General features: G+C 45.8%; 3 protein-coding genes across 7 annotated transcripts; 1 reads left to right on the top strand and 2 right to left on the bottom strand.

Moving 5' to 3' along the window:
- Positions 1–156: 156 nt before the first annotated feature.
- Positions 157–2,436, bottom strand: cdipt (CDP-diacylglycerol--inositol 3-phosphatidyltransferase (phosphatidylinositol synthase)). Its single transcript, XM_077733718.1, has 6 exons — positions 2,127–2,436; positions 1,593–1,727; positions 1,301–1,454; positions 1,152–1,233; positions 999–1,080; positions 157–923 (listed from the first exon to the last, which is right to left on the bottom strand). The coding sequence occupies exons 1-6, from the start codon at positions 2,167–2,169 to the stop codon at positions 775–777; spliced, it is 645 nt and encodes a 214-aa protein (XP_077589844.1). The 5' UTR covers positions 2,170–2,436; the 3' UTR covers positions 157–774.
- Positions 2,437–4,206: 1,770 nt separating this feature from the next.
- Positions 4,207–13,800, bottom strand: LOC144208054 (serine/threonine-protein kinase TAO2-like). 2 transcript variants are annotated; one of them, XM_077733707.1, is made up of 21 exons: positions 13,527–13,800; positions 13,302–13,454; positions 10,702–10,842; positions 10,456–10,527; positions 10,280–10,381; positions 10,120–10,165; positions 9,953–10,049; positions 9,539–9,652; positions 9,381–9,472; positions 9,006–9,099; positions 8,864–8,945; positions 8,593–8,763; positions 8,319–8,531; positions 8,116–8,244; positions 7,810–8,046; positions 7,559–7,687; positions 7,275–7,478; positions 6,512–6,751; positions 6,225–6,446; positions 5,952–6,134; positions 4,207–5,670 (listed from the first exon to the last, which is right to left on the bottom strand). In XM_077733707.1, exons 3-21 carry the CDS (start codon positions 10,831–10,833, stop codon positions 4,765–4,767), a joined length of 3,465 nt encoding a protein of 1,154 aa, XP_077589833.1. In that variant the 5' UTR covers positions 10,834–10,842; positions 13,302–13,454; positions 13,527–13,800; the 3' UTR covers positions 4,207–4,764. The 2 variants fall into 2 exon arrangements, with proteins under 2 accessions (XP_077589833.1, XP_077589834.1); XM_077733708.1 differs by having other exon boundaries at positions 6,234–6,446; positions 13,302–13,800.
- Positions 13,801–14,624: 824 nt separating this feature from the next.
- Positions 14,625–16,860, top strand: srsf2b (serine and arginine rich splicing factor 2b). 4 transcript variants are annotated; one of them, XR_013328823.1, is made up of 4 exons: positions 14,625–15,236; positions 15,797–16,087; positions 16,378–16,431; positions 16,707–16,860. XR_013328823.1 is itself a non-coding variant. In XM_077733717.1 (3 exons), exons 1-2 carry the CDS (start codon positions 14,857–14,859, stop codon positions 16,065–16,067), a joined length of 651 nt encoding a protein of 216 aa, XP_077589843.1. In that variant the 5' UTR covers positions 14,625–14,856; the 3' UTR covers positions 16,068–16,087; positions 16,378–16,860. The 4 variants fall into 4 exon arrangements, 2 of the variants coding, with proteins under 2 accessions (XP_077589843.1, XP_077589842.1); XR_013328822.1 differs by having other exon boundaries at positions 15,797–16,092; XM_077733717.1 differs by having other exon boundaries at positions 16,378–16,860.
- The last annotated feature ends 177 nt before the right edge of the window (positions 16,861–17,037 follow it).

The following is a 17,037-nucleotide window of genomic DNA, read 5'->3' as shown; positions in this document are numbered from 1 at the left end:
CCCGCCTCTTCCAGTTCCAGTAGATTGGACGTCCATTACTGTCAATGGCAGCCAGTGAGTAAATAGTCTTTGCATTTAGGACATTTCATTAAAAGAACATCAGGTTGTTGTTGTTTTGAATAATTCAACCATGTGCCCCAATCATCCTTCACAAAGTGACAATAAAAGCTTTTACTTTATTTTTGCTGTTTTCAACTCACCAAGGAGCAAAATGAAGCAGAAATGTGAGTTATTGTAGTACACTTACAGCAGATAACATGTATGTTCCTTAATAATACATTCCACACAATTGTTTCAAAACCATAAAAATTGGACACCAAACCAGGAAGTACAAGTGGAAAAAAAACACAAAAACCATACTTGGTGTCACAAAAACCACTAAAATTGTAGATATTTTAAAAATATATTATCCTTTAAAAGCATATAATGTTTTCTATTCTCACACAATCAGCAATCACTCGTGTTCACTTGATTTTTGGTCACATTTGTGACCCTGATGACAATATTTTGCAAACCTATTCCACCTTAAAGTTTAGTGTTTGTGCAAACCTCACCTTATTATATATACTCTTGATGACAGTTTAGTTGTACAATAAAATAGCAATGCTAGTCACTCTATAAAAAATAAAATGCAACTAACATGAGCATTTCAAAGCAACACAATCAATCCCCACCAGAACATAAAAAGCTGGAAAAAATAAGCAAAGAAATATCAGGGCCCAGCACCAATTTGGTCAAACGAGGACTTGTCTTCAGAAAGACGTCGTCGCGTTTTCACTGCAACTTCCCGGCGGCGGCGGCACGACGGGCCGCCACGTCCATGGCAGCCATGTTCTGAGATGCCGTTACCAGGTGGACCAAACTGATGGATGACTTGAGTGCGCACACCACACCGCTCGCCACCAGGAGAAGGTACAGCATCCCTAATGATTGAAGAGTCGTCAACAATCATAATAATAATTCATTAGCTTGCACCAAAATGGCGGTGTGAAGGTTACCGCTTGGTTCTTCCGTGTGATGAAGAATAAAGAGGAGGCAGAAGAAAAGCTCATTGCCCATACACATGAAGAACAGAACCACCTGTGCATAAATACACATTATTAGAACCATGCTTTTCTTCAAGTTTGGTGCAAAAAAAGGGTGCACTCAACCTTATTGGTGTAATAGATTCTTAAGAGCCAATTCCCAGAGAGGTCGATGTTCTTGTGACTGGTGGCGCCTTTGACCGTGGAACTGCACATACGCGAACACGTAAGTTACAAACGGCGTAGGTATGGCAGACAGGCAGTGGCGTGCCAACCTGTGCAGGTGCAGCCAGTGGCTGGCGATGTCCAAACACATACTCAGCTGGAAGAGAAACGCGCACGATGGGTAGATGAGCGCCAGGTTGACCAGTAGGCACATGGTGGCGCAACGGTCTGTCAGCATATCAAGCATGGCGCCGAACTGCGTCGCTACAAAAAGGAGGGCGGGCAGCAATCATTTGATCTATCAGGCAAATCCTCAAATGTTCCCCAAAATGTACAGGCTACTGTGTTATGAAGACATATGACATATTTTTGGGGGAAAAATAATTTTGTGTTGATCCATACACTGGTTGAGTGCCCGTGCAGCGTGTCCATCGAAGGCGTCCAGGAGACTGCTGAGCATGTAGCAGAAACAGGCAAAACACGGGCAGCATGGCATCAGGCAAAATGACACCAGGGCCAGCACAATGCGGGCGTAACCTGCACACAAATAGACAAAAAAAGAACATTTATGTATAATAAATTCAGGTCAATCCATTTGAATGCTGAATTATTTTTCTTTTCTGTCTCAAGTTTTATTTGGAAATATTGCTGAACATATTTTTACATGGAAGCCACTAACGCTGACCTTACGTAAATGTTTTAAGATAAAAAAAACATCCAGAATAAATCAGTATATTTCACCCTAAAACGAAAGCCAAATCAATTAAAAAAATCCTGTTTGATTATTGGATCAAAACTACTTTAAATTATACAGTCAATCTAAGGTTTTACGCACATTTACAAAGCCAGTACATTATAGCAAAAGAATGTGTAGGCGTGTGGTTTTCTCTTGACATTCGGTAGCTAGCCTTGCAGCTAGCAATGCCACAAACTCACCGATCAAATTAGGAACGAAGAGAAATATGTTTTCTTCAGTCATCTTCGCGTTTCAACGTTGTTGAGAAGAAAACTAGTGTTTTCCTCCTATTTCTTTAACACATGTATTAAATTATGGATAGATATGAGAAATGAGGTCGCAGAATAAATACTACTTCCTCAGGTAGACGCTCTTCATCAAGTTCCCGCTCAACTGCTCAAAACAAAATAACCGCTTCCGGTATTTTGGTTCTTTTCATAATAATCACTTTACATATATTTAAAGGCATTGTTTTTTGACGAGTAACATTGATATTATATGAAACATAATAAGAGAAAGTCAATTGTAGTAAGGTGGAATTAAACATTGCTTCATTTGGAAGGGAAACTAGCCACTTTAATTTGGAAGAAACGCCTCATTTCCGGTATCACATCGGGAACAAAGTGACCATTTTTGATGACCTCACATTAGCGACTCACCTTTAACCTCTAGTTCTATTTTTAGCCTTTTGAGTTTTCACCAGATTGAACCAGATACAAAAGCTGAACCCACCATCTCTTTATGACATTTAAAATGAATAAATTGCCTGAAAAAAAATCTATTTTTAAATATATAAGAAAGACAAAAAAACAATGCAATGTACTGATGTTTATTTTTCCAAAAGTATTTTGATACGCTTCTGTACAACTATACTCCCTCCAATGTTTCATTTTTTTCCCACTGGTATATGTGAAGAAAGCCTGATGTTTGGGAAGAAAGGAAGCTTCCAAAAAAACATATTTCTAATGGTTTGAACTCTTTCTTCCTGACTTCTAGAAAAATAATCTTCACGTCTTTCCCGGCAGAACTTGCCTCCTTCAATGGGAGACCCAAGAAGACAAAAGTGTGCTTCCTGGTTCCTGAACTCTTTGTGCCACTTTAAACCTTCTCGCAAAAATAAAAATAATAATTAAAAAAAAAGGTTACAACATCAACAAAACAAGTCAAAAATGTGAAATGTCGCTCGCTTGTCAAGAGCCAAACATTCTTTGACCATCAGTGCAAATGAGGTAGACGTGACAACCAAAGACGGCGATGCTGGTCTTTGCCACAGCGGAAGGAAGCGGCCACATCCTTCAGCACTTCTACCCATGCAGACACGCACGCTCACACAAAAACAAAGACCCCCCCCCCCCCCCCCCCCCCCCCCCCCCCAAAAAAAACAAAAAACAAATCAAGTTAGGTTGAACATGGCACCAAGGATTGTGGGAACGCTCCACATGCTAATACTGACACGAGAACAAGGAATGCTGGGAAATGGACTCGATAGGAACTCGTACATTACATAGCCACGTTACACTGCGCTGATTTATATCAGCGGAGTGGTAAACGTTGGCAGTCACATTTGAAAAACATAAAAAAATGAGCATTAGAAAATGGCATCTGACATAAATATGACAGCAGTAGCATCTAGGGGTCAAGAAGGTCAAGTGAGAAAAATGATCCTTGTGATTACTAAGACGCTTTTGAGTTTGTGTGGTTATGTACATGGCGCGTCGACGAGGGCCTGACGTTCACATTGATTCTAAAAAAAACAAAAAAAACTGCACATTTTTTTGAGACCTACTCAACCTCTTTCACAACTAATCCAATATTCGTTTGACGGTAACCAAGGAACCACAACCCCTGAGCAGCCAGCTTTTATCGGGGATTGTCGTGCCGTAACGGGCAGAATTATAAACACAAAACTAGTTATACGGCCATTAGACGGCGTGCTGTTACGGAAATCGTAGCGGTGTAGCGCGTTCACGACGCAAATATCCGAGCTGGGCTTATAAGCATAACATGTCGTCGTATAAGCGAGCTGCGGTGTTACGCGTTGCCACGAACAAGCATATTTTCCGTTGTTAAGTCTCTGATAGATCAAAATAACTTGGTAGAATGAAAATTCGATAAGAGAAAAAGAATCCACAATTAAGCTGACAGTGGACGGAGCAGACGCAAAGCTATATCAAGCTAGGATAGTAGTAATTAAAAATAAGTGGGCACCAAGCGCTCAGTGGGGTGGGCAAATTGGCCCCTATCCCTAAAATTGGGATGGCGTAGCGGTAAACGGAAGACTGGCACGTGGAGCGGTTTATTATGCTGCTATCTATGCAATCTCTACTCAACAGTATCGAACAGTGTTCGACAAACATACAAAAAAAAAAACAATACGGGAAGGAGCCTATTTACAAGTGGTTAGAAAAGCACCGCTAGCTGAGAGGAAGAGCCACGCAACATCAGAGAGAGAGAAAAAAAAATACTAAAAAAATCTCACACTTGTGTCTTGTGCAACAAAAAGCGCAAACGAACCGCGACTGGACGTTTCAGTTGGACCATCTTTGGCTACGTTGAGACTGCAGCTTAACGAGACCCGAATTGGATCTTTTTGCCTTCCATCGACTTGATTGTGATTCAATCACGAGAGGGTCAAGTCGCATGGAAGTTGACCTTTCCAAATCTGACAGCATAGGTTAATTTCATGCTTCAGCGCTATGAACGAGTAGATGTGCGTGCCACTTTTAGGGCCGCTATAGAAAATGGCGGTCTGAATGGCCACACAAAATGAGAAGATATGAGGAAAAATCAAAATGGTCCATTGAGACCTGCAGTCTAAACGTAGCCTTAGTGGAATCTTCATGAATAGGACAGATGCGAGCCGTTGGAAATGTGAGAAGTGACAGACGTGCTGCGACTGAGGCCGCCGTCGCTGCCTCCGCCGCCCCCCGGACCACCCGAGGCCGTCCTGCGCAGAGGCTGCGGGCTGTTCCTGAGGGCCATCAGGCCGGGGCCCCGCACCCCTAGCCCGCCGCCATAGCCCCCTTGAGACGAGGAGGACGAAGAGGCCGAGGAAGGGGGTGAGGAGGTGCGGGAGGCGGGAGGTGGCACAGGAGGGGGAGGCAGGAGGCCCAGCGACTGGGCGGAGGCGTGGGAAGACAGATGGTGGTGCCCGCCGCCCTGGGAGTGGTGGGGATAGTGGCCGCCGCCGCCACCAGACCACTCCCTGGCGCGTTCCCTCTCATCGCGATAGAGGTGCGGCGTGCTCTGGTGGTGCTGGTAGTGCTGGGGGAGGTAGTGAGACTGCGGTGGCGGCGGCTGTTGCTGGTGATGACTGCGTTGGTGGTGATGCGAGGACGACGACGACGCGGAGGATGAAGAGGACGCCCTGCCGCTCTTCACCACGTCGCCGTCTCTGCCAAAGCCGTGCGCCGACACCAGCGAATCGGTCCTGACGAAGCCTCCGCCACCGTGGTTCTGGCCACGCCACGACGGCGTGGACACCGAGTTTTGCACACTGTGGCTCCAGTGGCTGCCCGATCGGGGGACCGGGCGCGAGGGCCAGGCCCCAGAGCCCGAGGAAGGGCTAGGGGCGGGGTAGCCTTGGTTGTACGCTTCGGCGGGAATGCCGCTTAGCGCCATGCTGCTGAAGCCCAGGCGCATACTCTCTGAGTCGAAGGCCTCGATCTCGTGGGCCTGCCGCTCCAGGAGCGTCCGGATGCGCTCTGAGCGCTCGTTCTGCAGGGAGAGCATTTCCTCCTCGATCTGAAATACACCAGACTCCCATTTGAGGCCATTCCAATATACATAAATACAAAAATATAGCCATCTACGGTCCAAACAAACGATTTTTAAGATTTGTCGCATATTTTTATCATGAGATGAAGCAGCCTGCCATGATAGTTTTTGTTGTTGTTGTGCTAACCACTAGCCATGGGTCAACTTTCAGCACCATAGGCCTTCAAATCAGGTTGAACAGGGCAAACTAGCATTCTATCGCTAACCGAGCCCCAGTTTTGGAAAACAAAATGAGCGTTTAGCCATACCCGTTGCTCCAGGAGGGCACGGCGTATGGACACCCTCTGCTCCAGCTCCTTGATCTCACGCTCGTGCTGCGTGTCGGTGTGCATCTTAATTTTGCTCTGGTAGGCATTGAGCAGCTCCAGTTCCTGTTGCAGCTGCATGCGGAGCACCTGGTATTCAGCCTCCTGCGTCTCATCCAATCGCAGCTGCGGGGACGAAAGAAGAAGAAGCCCCCTCGTCAGGCGGGTGTCGGCAGCGTGCGCTGATGTAGGAGGTGCGCGGCGGGTTTTCCTTGCCTTACTCACAGCCTGCGTGGACAGCATGTCATTGACGGAGCGGTCATACTGCTCGGCCAGGATGGCCAGTTTCCGCGTCTGTTCTTCCTTGACACGTTTCAGCACGGTCTTGTGGTCCGATTTGGGCGTGCTCTCAAGAAGGTGGTTGCGTAAGGCTTTGTACTGACGCGTCTGGATCTTGCAGGTCTCTTGGAACTGACGCTTGATTTGCAGCTCTTTGGTCTGGAAGGCAAAACGCAAAGATTGATCTTGCTCACAGGTGTAAAGTACTGACGTGTAGGACTCACCTTGAGGCTTTTAGGCTGCTGTCGCACCTCAGCGGTGTGTTTCTGGCGCAGTTCTTGCTCTCGCCGCTTGTTGTACTCCATCTGGTTGGTCAGCTCCGTCTGGTGCTGAGTTCGGATCAGCTCAGCGCGGGTCCGTTGCACCGAGCCCAGCTGCCGGAACTCCAGCTCTTGAGTGGACTCGTGGTGGCGCAGCAGCATGGCACACTCCAAATCCTTCTGGGTTTGCTTCTTGTTCAGGTCCTGCCGGAAGGACGAGGATTCTTTAAATCTAATGACGGGAGAGCCCTTTTAACACTTTACAGGGCACTGATTAGATGTCTAGCATTGTCAATGGTACTAAAATATAAGCGTTCACAGCCAGAGATGGAATAAAAATGGCAGTCAAAAGGTCAAATGGATGTCTATCCTTGTCGATGACAATGATTTGAACAGTCTGAAATCATTTAAAAAAGGTTTTATTCATATTTTAACAATTGATCAGAAAAAGCAATTAATAATAAAAATATTGATCAGTGTAATTGAGACCCAGTGGCCACATGCTGAATGTGCACGCCATGTTTTTAATGGGATTCGATTGTATGTTGTTGTTTTTTTACATTACCAAAAAGTCACTTACACACCAGTCAGCTATTAAAACTCAGCGTATTTTTATGTTATGCGCTCCATTTGATTTACCTAGATAAGAGCCCCAATCCAGTTTGCTTTCCATGTCTCTCTCTACCAACACACCCGCATCCATTTTGAAGTCTAAGTGGGATGGTACCTCTCGGAGGAGATCCTGTTCCAGGTTGTGTCGCGCCAGTAGCATTTTCCTCTTGTACTGGCGACACTGTAGTTCGTAGTACTGCCGCTGCCTCCTCAGCAGACCGGCCTCCTCCTCCGCCTGCATCTGCTGCAGACACTCCTTCTGCCGGATCAGCCACTCCTGCTTCTCTCGCTTGGGAGTGGACTGATTCTCGTTCAGCTCCTATCGGGGGAGACAAGGTGAGAGGCGGAAAAGGGGCACGGAATGGCGAGTGGCGAGCCCAGTTGGGTCAGGCTTCCTGCCTCTTTCAGCTGGTCCTTGCGTTGGCGGTACTGACGCTTCTGCGACTCCAGTAAACTGGTTAGTTCTTTCTTTTGTTGGCCCAGAATGTGTTGCTGGAACTTCTTCTCTTCTGCCAGAGCAGCTTTGGTCTGCAGGAAAATACAGTTTACACTTTGTGAGAGAGCATTTCTCAGACGCAACTTTGAGAATGCAACACTTTTTAAAATTATACTTCAATAGTCAAATAGAGAATAGGGCACAACAGGCCGACCTCTTTCTCCACAATGGCCTGGTGCTTCTTGAGCAGCTTGTCGGCCTCTGAGGAGAAACCGTGCCTCTGGCTCTCCAGCTCCTTGTCCAACTTGAGCTGATGTTCGTCCATCTCAGCCTTGAGCTTGTTTTCGAGGCCCATCAGTTGTTTCTGGTGCTGTCGCCTCATACGCTTATACCCCGACATCTGCTCACGCAGCGCCGAGCCCTGCTCGTGCTCCTGGATCTGCCGGGTCACCTGTGGACGCCAATTTCACTCATTGCAGGATAACGTCCAACTACGGCGCACCCGGTCGGCCACACGTACCAAGGACGCGGTTCTGATGGTGGCAAAGTGGTCTCGGTTGCGGTAGTAGGCTCTGCGCCGACCCGCTGAGGGAACCTGAGGTTGGTCAAGCTCTGGTTGGTATGGGTCATCGTAAATGTTGTCCTGAGCCTGAACAAAAGTAGTCATTTGAGACTATTTCCCATTTTTCGTGTCGTCAATTTGGAGGCAAAACACGGGCTTACAGCGCGTCGGTGTACGATGGAGCTGTTGGAGGTGACGGTGTGCTCCCCCTCCTGCATCATGGCCATCTCGCCGCTACTGTCGTCGGAGGCGTCGTCGGCCAGGCTGTTGACGGAGCTGCTCTGGGAGCTAGCCGAAATGGACATGCTGGGCACCGACTGTGAACTCTCTGTGCTGTTGACCGTGCCCGTGCGCAGGAGGTACTGCTCCGCCTCCTGACGACACAATACACCAGAGTCAAGGAAACTGCTGCGGTGCCCCCTAACTCGCGCTCACCTCCTCATCCTCTACCCCCTCTGACACGGGGCCGTTCAGCTGGGTCTCCTGGAAGAGGATCTTCTTCATCTTGCGGTACTGCAGGTTGTCCAGCTCGCGGACGGCGTCCTTGGTGCGGGCTATTAGATCCATCACTGCCGTCAATGGCCGCTCGCGGCACAAGAACCGGTGCTGGATATGCGATGCAAGTGTGTAGCGGGCGGAAAGTGCAATTATCACTTTTGACGCCACTGACAGAAATATGCGTAACATAATCATTTTGGGACCTTACATTGAGGAGCACATCAGAGGTGGGTCGGTCCTGGGGAATCTTCTGCAGACACGAGTCCACAAAGTTGCGGAAGGAATCGGACCTGATACAGAAAGAAAGTTGTGGGATGCGTTTGCAAGCATCTGGAGAAGATGCTTCTTACCAGTGATTGGACTGCAGGACGGGACTTTCATTCTGAGCGATGTGGTATAAGGCACTCATGGCGTTCATGTTGAACAGTGGCGGCTTCCTCTCCGCTGTAACAACACAGACCATTGGGTGACCATTACATAAATAGCCAAGGTACTACAGTAACGTAGACCAAACATGGCCGGGATAAACAAAAAAAGTCAAGTGCTTGTCGGAGGGATTGACCTCCAATCCATTTAAAAGGAGAGGGCCTGGTAGTGGATTGTCGCAACCAATGGGTTGAGTAATTTGATTTAGAAAAGAAGATTTGGACTATTTTTAGCTCAAAAAGGTCTCAACACAATTTACAGAGTATCAAAATAATGAAGTTGCCTATTTGTCAGTATACCCAGTTCGATGCAGGTGATGCCCAGCGACCACACGTCCACTTTTCCATCGTACTGCCCCTCGTCCATGGCCAGGATGACCTCTGGTGCCATCCTGTGATGGGACGGCAGTGCTTTAAGTGTCAAAGCAGCAGTCAAAATGAAACGCAGTCAGACTCACCAGTAGGGCGTCCCCACAAAGGAGTTAGCTGGGGCGACGATGGAAGCAGAGCCAAAGTCACCCAGCTTGACTTGACCGGGCTCTGTCAGCAGGATATTACCTGCTTTCACATCCCTGGAGAGGGAAGGATTCTGGTCACATGACATCACCTAATGTACCATAGTGCTTGATCTATACCAGGGGTGTCAAACTATATGTCAGCCAAAACAACCCCGCGGGCCAGATCGGACTCCCCACCGGACCGCTTCTGGCCCGCGGGCCATATGTTTGACACCATTGATCTATACAATCACAGGGTTTATTTTTATTTCATAACCCTAAACATCCCTTTACTTAAAAGTTATCATACCCTTTATGCCAGAACCGGATTGAGTTTGCATAACGTGGCATGAAAAATAAACAAATATAGGTCACCTGTGAATCATGTTATGAGAATGAAGGTAGGCCAACCCCTGCAGTGCACCGTGGGTAATAGCAGCAATCTCAACCTCCTGCAGAGGCTTCTTGTGAACTGCAGACGACAGCAATTTAAAATAAATGTAAAAAAAACTGAATGACTTCCATCAAGATGCGATGCTCACCTTCAAGGAGGTCGGAGGCGGAGCCCAGACAGTACTCCATCACCAGCTGCAGACACACAAGACAAGCATTGAATAAGATGATTTATTTGGATGAAGATTAACATCTAATCCATTTCCACTGGGGGTGCCGTGCAATCATCAAAACTGAGAAATATCGCACCCATGCTGTGTGCTCCTTCAAGTAACATCCACGATATTCGATGGTGTTTGGATGGCGAAGTTTCTGCAGGAACTTCACCTCTTTGATGATGTCCTGCCACTTCTGCACATAACACAAACATTGGGTCAAGCTTCTGATACTCTAAACGTTGTTTTCCCGTTTGTCTGAAGCGTCACCTCATTTGTCTGCTTGCCGCTATACGACATCTTCTTGATGGCCACCACTTCATTATTGCGCACATCTCGGGCCTGGAATGGTGTAATAGTTATTCAATATCTTGAAATATGTAATATTTAATAATTGTATTTAATTTCCAATAACATTTGTGCCATTATGAAGTCTCATTTGGATAAATATAACACTTGTGATTTGGAATGTTATATAAGGTTATATAAGGAATTGGTAGTCTGCCGATGACTTACAAAGTAGACGGCTCCGAAGCTTCCATGACCGATCTCCCTGAGGTCTGCGAAGAACTTCTCGGGGTCGTCCCTGCAGAATAAGTCCGCCACGTCCGGGTCCTTCAGATTGCCCGCCCTTGCACTCGAGGGCATGGCCAGGGCCTTTGTACACAGAGAGGGGTGACACACCAGGCGTCAGACAGCGTCTAATAATCAATAACCTGATTAATCATGGCAGCCCAATTTCAAATGTATGCAAAGATAAGCTCTTGGGAAGCGCTCCCACATGTTTGAGAAGTGAAGGGCGCTGAACGAGTTTGACTCTGGGCACGTGTGTTAGGAATTGGTTTTGTTATGGTCCCCCAAAGACCCCCCCCGACCTGTCCCTGTTATTGCCCATTGAATTCACTTGTGCCAGGTGTTTCTGATTGTCTGGTCAACCCATGTATGTTTACTTAAATCCTGTGTTTGCCAGGCCTTGTCAGATTGTCTGAGTTGCCATGCTCATGTCAGGTTTTATTTTATTTTGAAATCCTGCCAATATGAGGAGAAACTAAATGACTGGTGATCTTCATTAAAATTCAAATTAAAATACCTACCAATTAGCAACATTAAACATCAGGGCCAGTGGCATTATACATTTGGAAAAATGAACTACTTTTTTTAAACTTTCGGGCTAACATTTAGTGCAATGGACGTGCAACCCATTTTAGTAATAAATCTTTCATGATGAGTAATATCATTTGAAATTCATTTTCCACTTTGTGGAATCATCATCGCTAATAGCTACCACTCTCGGTTATGGACTTACAATCCATTTGAACTGGGAAAATGAATTTACATGCAGTCTCTATTAATGCTCTCATTTGAAATGGATTGTCTTTTTGCTCATAACAAACTTGTTTAAATTCCTAGACAGAAAGATCAAAAGAGACACATGTTGTCAACGGCACGGAAAGTGTTAACACGCGAGTGGGGTTGCGTGTAGAGCATTGTGACGTCATGGTGACAGGAAACAACAGGAGTGTTCGCTAGGCATTCAGCGAGGCACAAACTGAGCCTGTGGGCCCGTCCTGGCATCCGTCCACTTTGACCGTACAAGCATTCTTTCAAAATGCGGTCAAGCCATTTCCATATATACATTTTGGTGGCCTTCAGCAGGAAGGAAACAGTCAGAACATCCCGGCAAACTACGGCAATAACGTCAATGACTGAAGGAAGGACGTCCACGGTGCTTTTGGGTGTTTGTGGACACAAAACGTTGGGTGACACACACGCTGAGTCAGCGGTGTCTAATGAGCGGCGTCACGTGACTTCATGGAACTTTTGGCTGATAGGAGCTGACACAGCAGCTGCGTGCTTTTGAGAAGATGCAAACACATCTACAAGGGAGAGAGCAATGGAGAGATAATGACGCCTGCTGAGGATTTACAAGCTGCGTGCGTTCATAAGGCGCTCACCACCAAACACTTTCCTTCATGGCTTTTGAAAGGCTACCAATTACTGATTATGTGGTGAGTCGACTAATCGGCTCGTACATGAACCATGTTATTCACTGTTACATTACATTGGGATTCATATTTTAGCTATACATATGCATTGGACTCATCAAGCTTTCAACCAAAAACACACAAAAGAATAAATTCTGTTCAGATAAATTAAAATTCAGTAAGTGCCTAAAACTTGGACCATTTTCTGGTCAAAAAAAATCTCTCAATGATTAAACAACAATCAAAAAGACTGGCAACATATTTGATGATCAGTGATTTAAGTGTAATAATAATGTGGAATAGTTGTAAACGAGTAAACTCTTAGTAACTAAATTGTACTAACAGTGGGAAAAGAGTAGGAAAAAAATGGAGTCACAACTATTACAATACCAAAAATAGACAAAAACAGAAGTGCAACATTACATCAGTTCACTGCGCAGATAAAGATGAGCTGCTCATGTCAGGACACATTCTACAAGAGACTGGTCTTCAGTCTATATCAACATGCAAGTAAACAAAGATTTGGATTGGTCGCGAGCCAACGTCCACTTATGAGGAAGTCCATTGGACTGTAGACCTGTAAACATATTGGGTCAAATTCAACAGGATGGATTGGTCGCCATTCACCAGCCAATGTGCAGATAGATATACGATGATGTGATCACCAGTCATTAGGCATGTTGCATGTCAATATACAACACATCACAATCTTTGGGTTGTCCATCAATGAATGTCAAGTCAAGGGCCAGACAGACATTTACCAGGCAGTTCGGACCCACAACCTTTGATCTATGAGGTGACACCACACTTGATGAAAAAAAAAAACATCTGTGACGCGTGTATAGCTTGACAGCTCATGTGAAAAAAAGACAAAATGTGAAGCGAGGCCGCTTAGTAGAAAGAGAACACAAATGGACGATTGTTTCCAGTCAGACGGAGCCACTTTGTTCTATTTTGCATTCCGCTTTGTGCACTTTGTCAAAAGTGGGTCAGCCAGAATTCGTGCCGCTGAACGGAGACAGCTTTAACGTCAATGTCACAGAGACGGTCAATACATTTGAATATATTTTCATTTATTTTTTCCTTTTGCAAGAAATGATGGCACTCAACTGAGGTTGTTTTTTTACTCACCGCGGCTTGTTGCGGTTCCGCTTAGGAACGAAAATCGAGCGCTTAGCAGTCGTGCTAACGAGCTTGTGTCCTCATCACGGCAACGGCGGGACGTCCACACAACGTTTGCTCATGTCCTTCTTCCGCAGCTTCTCGTAACTCACAAAGCACCGCCTAATTCGTACACAACTAATAAATAAATCAAGTGTATTCCAGCGGAACCGAGTGGGAACTTAAAACTCTTACTACTAGCATCCGCTATTCATTAGCTAAGCCTGGCTAGCTCCTAAGCTAAGCTTAGCTGGCTGCTGGTTGTCCACGAAGCTCCACTTCTGACCACGGCGTCCCATCCAGAACCAAACTCACAAGGTCCTTGTTGGAAAGTTATTTTTAAAACATGCGCTTCATCTTTCCATGGGCCTTTTTCATCCGCCGTTTTTGTTCAAGATGGCACAGACAGATGGGGGCGGTGCTCCCGAATGCAGGGACGGGAACCCAGTGCGTGGATCTTCCTGTCAAGTGTATACTTTCAAAATAAAGCAAGTTTTACATCTTGAAAAACAAGAAGGGAATACTAACTCGTTGGGAAATCGAATTGAAAGTGAAAGCATTTATTTTTGACTTCCTTTTTTCTCTTGTCTCGTGTCTGTCCGCCTGTCATCTCTATCACATGGGTGTCCATACTATGACCGCACAAGAATCTTAAATTCAACCTATGTTCTGTTGAACATTTAATTTGGGAGGAAACCAAAATACCTATTGAAAACCCACAAAGGCCCACAGAGAACACACAAACTCAAACTCCAAAGAGGAAGGTCAGAGGTCAGAACCCACCAGAGATTGAACCCTCGATCTCTGGACTGTAAGACGGACGGACGCCACTTGTCTACCCTGCAAGCAGAATAGTATTTACTAAATACCATTCACTTTGATTTGCTAAAAATCTTTTTAGTCTCTGAGTCTGCTTTTCTGTTGACTACTACTTATATATTATGTTAACTATTTATTTATGTACAATTTGTTATCATCATTTAATTATTATTTATCTGTTCGTTTGTCTTTTGTTATTTGTGCACTTCATGGTGAAGCTTTATGCTTGTCATTATACATGTGTAATAACAATAAAAAACATTCAATTCAGTCATGTTTCACTAACCAAAAGTTAATACTACTTCAAGATACGAATAGAAATTAGAAGTTTATCAAGTTATAGTCGCTGCATCCTTGGATTTTTTCTTAGAGAGAGTAACGGGGAAAAAGAATGGACACCCCAGCTATCCCACTCCGGAACACCAAATGGCAGTAGTGCTGCACATACGTGATTAGCACGCATAACCGGAAAAAGAAGGTAAATGAGAAGAAGAAAAGCTCTCGAGGGCGGCAGCGAGCCATTTTGTATCGAAGCAAATCAAGAGGGAAAAAAGAGTTGGCCTGAGAGCATCGCGTTTCAAAAGAATCGGCCAGGAACCCCTTTTCCAGGCTCCGACGCCGAGTGAGAAGGTGACGAGCGAGCCCGTCGACGTCCAGAGTTTAGAGTTTTTCTCGGGAAGGCGAGCACTCTTCGGTCGGCAGCACCATGAGTTACGGAAGGCCTCCGCCCGACGTAGACGGCATGACTTCCCTCAAAGTGGACAACCTAACATACCGAACCACACCGGAGACCCTGCGGCACGTTTTCGAGAAGTACGGCCGAGTCGGGGACGTGTACATCCCGCGAGATCGCTACTCCAAGGACAGCCGCGGCTTCGCCTTTGTCCGCTTCCACGACAAGCGGGACGCCGAAGACGCAATGGACGCCATGGACGGCGCGCTTCTGGACGGCCGCGAGCTGCGTGTGCAGATGGCCCGATACGGCCGACCTCCGGATTCTCATTACGGTGGCGGGCGACGAGGGAGTAGCGGAGGTGGTGGAGGGGCGCCCCGGAGATACGGAGGCTCCAGCCGACGAAGCAGAAGGTGAGAAATAAACGGAACAAAGCTTATGGCGACCGATGAACGTCGACTCCTAGGGAAGCGCGTATAAACATACAATAGCAAGTTTTTTCAAAGTCGCCAACATTCCGTAGAAGTTATCAAATAAAACTAGTCTTCATTATTTTATCCTCCTTGAAAGAATTGCATGGACTAAATATTATGCAGGAACCCCCAAATTGTAGTTTTTAGTTGTTATGAACGAATGGGATTCAACGGCCTTCAGTCTATTATTACATACACATTATACACAATTAGTTCAATTTCACTGAAAGCATGATGTGTGCATGAAAGGGCTAATTGAAGAACCTTTGATCAAAATAGGATTACTATTCTAATTTTGGACATTGATAGAATCCTATCCATTTGACCTGGGTTTGCCCCCAGCCCTTCCAATTCAAGCAAATTGGATGTCTGTCACCATTAATGGCAGCTAATGAGTTATATACTGATTTGTTTTTTATTTTCATCTGCTATTGATTGTATAGGATTGGAACAGTGAGTTAGCATGTGTAAATCATTGCTTGTGAATGGTGTTCCCTCAGCCCCCGCCCCCGAAGACGCAGCAGGTCCCGCAGCAGGTCCCGCTCTCGCTCCCGGAGCCGCTCCCGTTACAGCCGCTCACGTTCCAGGTCCTACTCCCGATCCAAGTCCCGCTCGCCCAGGAACAAGAAGACCAGCAACAAGTCCCGCTCGCGATCTCGCTCCAGGTCCGCCAGTCGCTCCCCGTCCCCTCCTAAAAGAGCCTCCGGATCTGCGTCCAGATCTAAAAGCCCGCCCAAGTCGCCTGCGCAGAATGGAGGAGAGTCCCCATAAATTGGCCGGCTGGCCATAAGGCAAGGTTTGACCTTTTTTTATTAATATTATTAAGATCCATGTAACAATTGTCAAAGTAGTTAAGTTGTTGATGTACAAGTCAATTGCAAGACGAATGTAAAAAGTAGTTACGGGAGATGCTTGAATAAAATTAAAGTTGTATAAACTGTAGTATAATTTGAAAAAGGGGTGCTTGACTGAAGTCAAAAAGAAAATTGAGGAGTAAAAAAAAGTTATTTCACTGAAATCAATAAAGGAGGCTTGGCAAAGAAGAAGAAGTAAGTAGGTTTGTTTTGTTTTTTCTATTCAGGTGAGCGACAGCTGATGTTTTTCCAGACCAAGAGGCCGATGGCTCCTGGAGAAGGTTGTCCTCATTATCTCCTGCATTGTTTTGGGCTTCTTCCTATCCAGTCTTTTTTCTTCTTTTTTAATTGAATTTGAAAGCGGTAGAAGTTTACTGCCGTGACAGTTATCACGGCGTGTCCTCTTCCTGTCCTCTCTGGACCCAGAGGTCCAGGGCTCGGTAGCTCCTGTTTAAAAATAAAAATTGGTGTGATTTCATATGCGGAAAGCTAGACATGTCGTAGTCAGCTGTTGTCATCATAATTTTTTTTTCTGTATTTGTTCGATGTGCTCTAGGCGCAGTTGTGTAGCAGGTGATGATAAGCCGCTATGGTGTCGATGTGGCCTGGGCTCTGCGGTTTTCTTACGCTCGCGACGCTCCTGTTGTACAACCCTCTGATGTTTTGGCTTATTTTTCATGTGAATTTCATTAAAGACTTTCTCAACATTGTCTTTTTTAACTAAATCTTTGGCCTGACATGTTTATTTTTACACACACTAACTCATTTGCTACCATTGATTGCACTTGATGTCCAGTCCCAATCTTAACTGGGAGGGGGTGGGCATCCCAGTCAAAATACAACTATACTACCACTTTGAATGCATTGGATGATTTGTGCCTGGCCAT

This window comes from Stigmatopora nigra, chromosome 15 (genome assembly GCF_051989575.1).
Source record: "Stigmatopora nigra isolate UIUO_SnigA chromosome 15, RoL_Snig_1.1, whole genome shotgun sequence".
NCBI classification, from domain to species: Eukaryota; Metazoa; Chordata; class Actinopteri; order Syngnathiformes; family Syngnathidae; genus Stigmatopora; species Stigmatopora nigra.
The sequence above is the reverse complement of the archived record's forward strand: the minus strand, read 5'-3'. Positions and strand labels throughout refer to the sequence as shown.

Bases quoted from the DNA above. Each gene is read 5' to 3' on its own strand.
- LOC144208054 (XM_077733707.1), bottom strand. From the start codon at position 10,833: ATGCCCTCGAGTGCAAGGGCGGGCAATCTGAAGGACCCGGACGTGGCG. The intron at 10,166-10,279 runs GTGCGATATTTC...GTGTGTCTGCAG, and splicing joins TGAAGGAGCACACAGCATGG to CTGGTGATGGAGTACTGTCT. The intron at 7,479-7,558 runs GCAGGAAGCCTG...CTCCCCCGATAG, and splicing joins GCAAGGACCAGCTGAAAGAG to GAGCTGAACGAGAATCAGTC.
- cdipt (XM_077733718.1), bottom strand. From the start codon at position 2,169: ATGACTGAAGAAAACATATTTCTCTTCGTTCCTAATTTGATCG. The intron at 1,234-1,300 runs GTTGGCACGCCA...GCGTATGTGCAG, and splicing joins CACTGGCTGCACCTGCACAG to TTCCACGGTCAAAGGCGCCA. The intron at 924-998 runs GTAACCTTCACA...TTCAATCATTAG, and splicing joins TCACACGGAAGAACCAAGCG to GGATGCTGTACCTTCTCCTG.
- srsf2b (XM_077733717.1), top strand. From the start codon at position 14,857: ATGAGTTACGGAAGGCCTCCGCCCGACGTAGACGGCATGACTTCCCTC. The intron at 15,237-15,796 runs GTGAGAAATAAA...GTGTTCCCTCAG, and splicing joins TCCAGCCGACGAAGCAGAAG to CCCCCGCCCCCGAAGACGCA.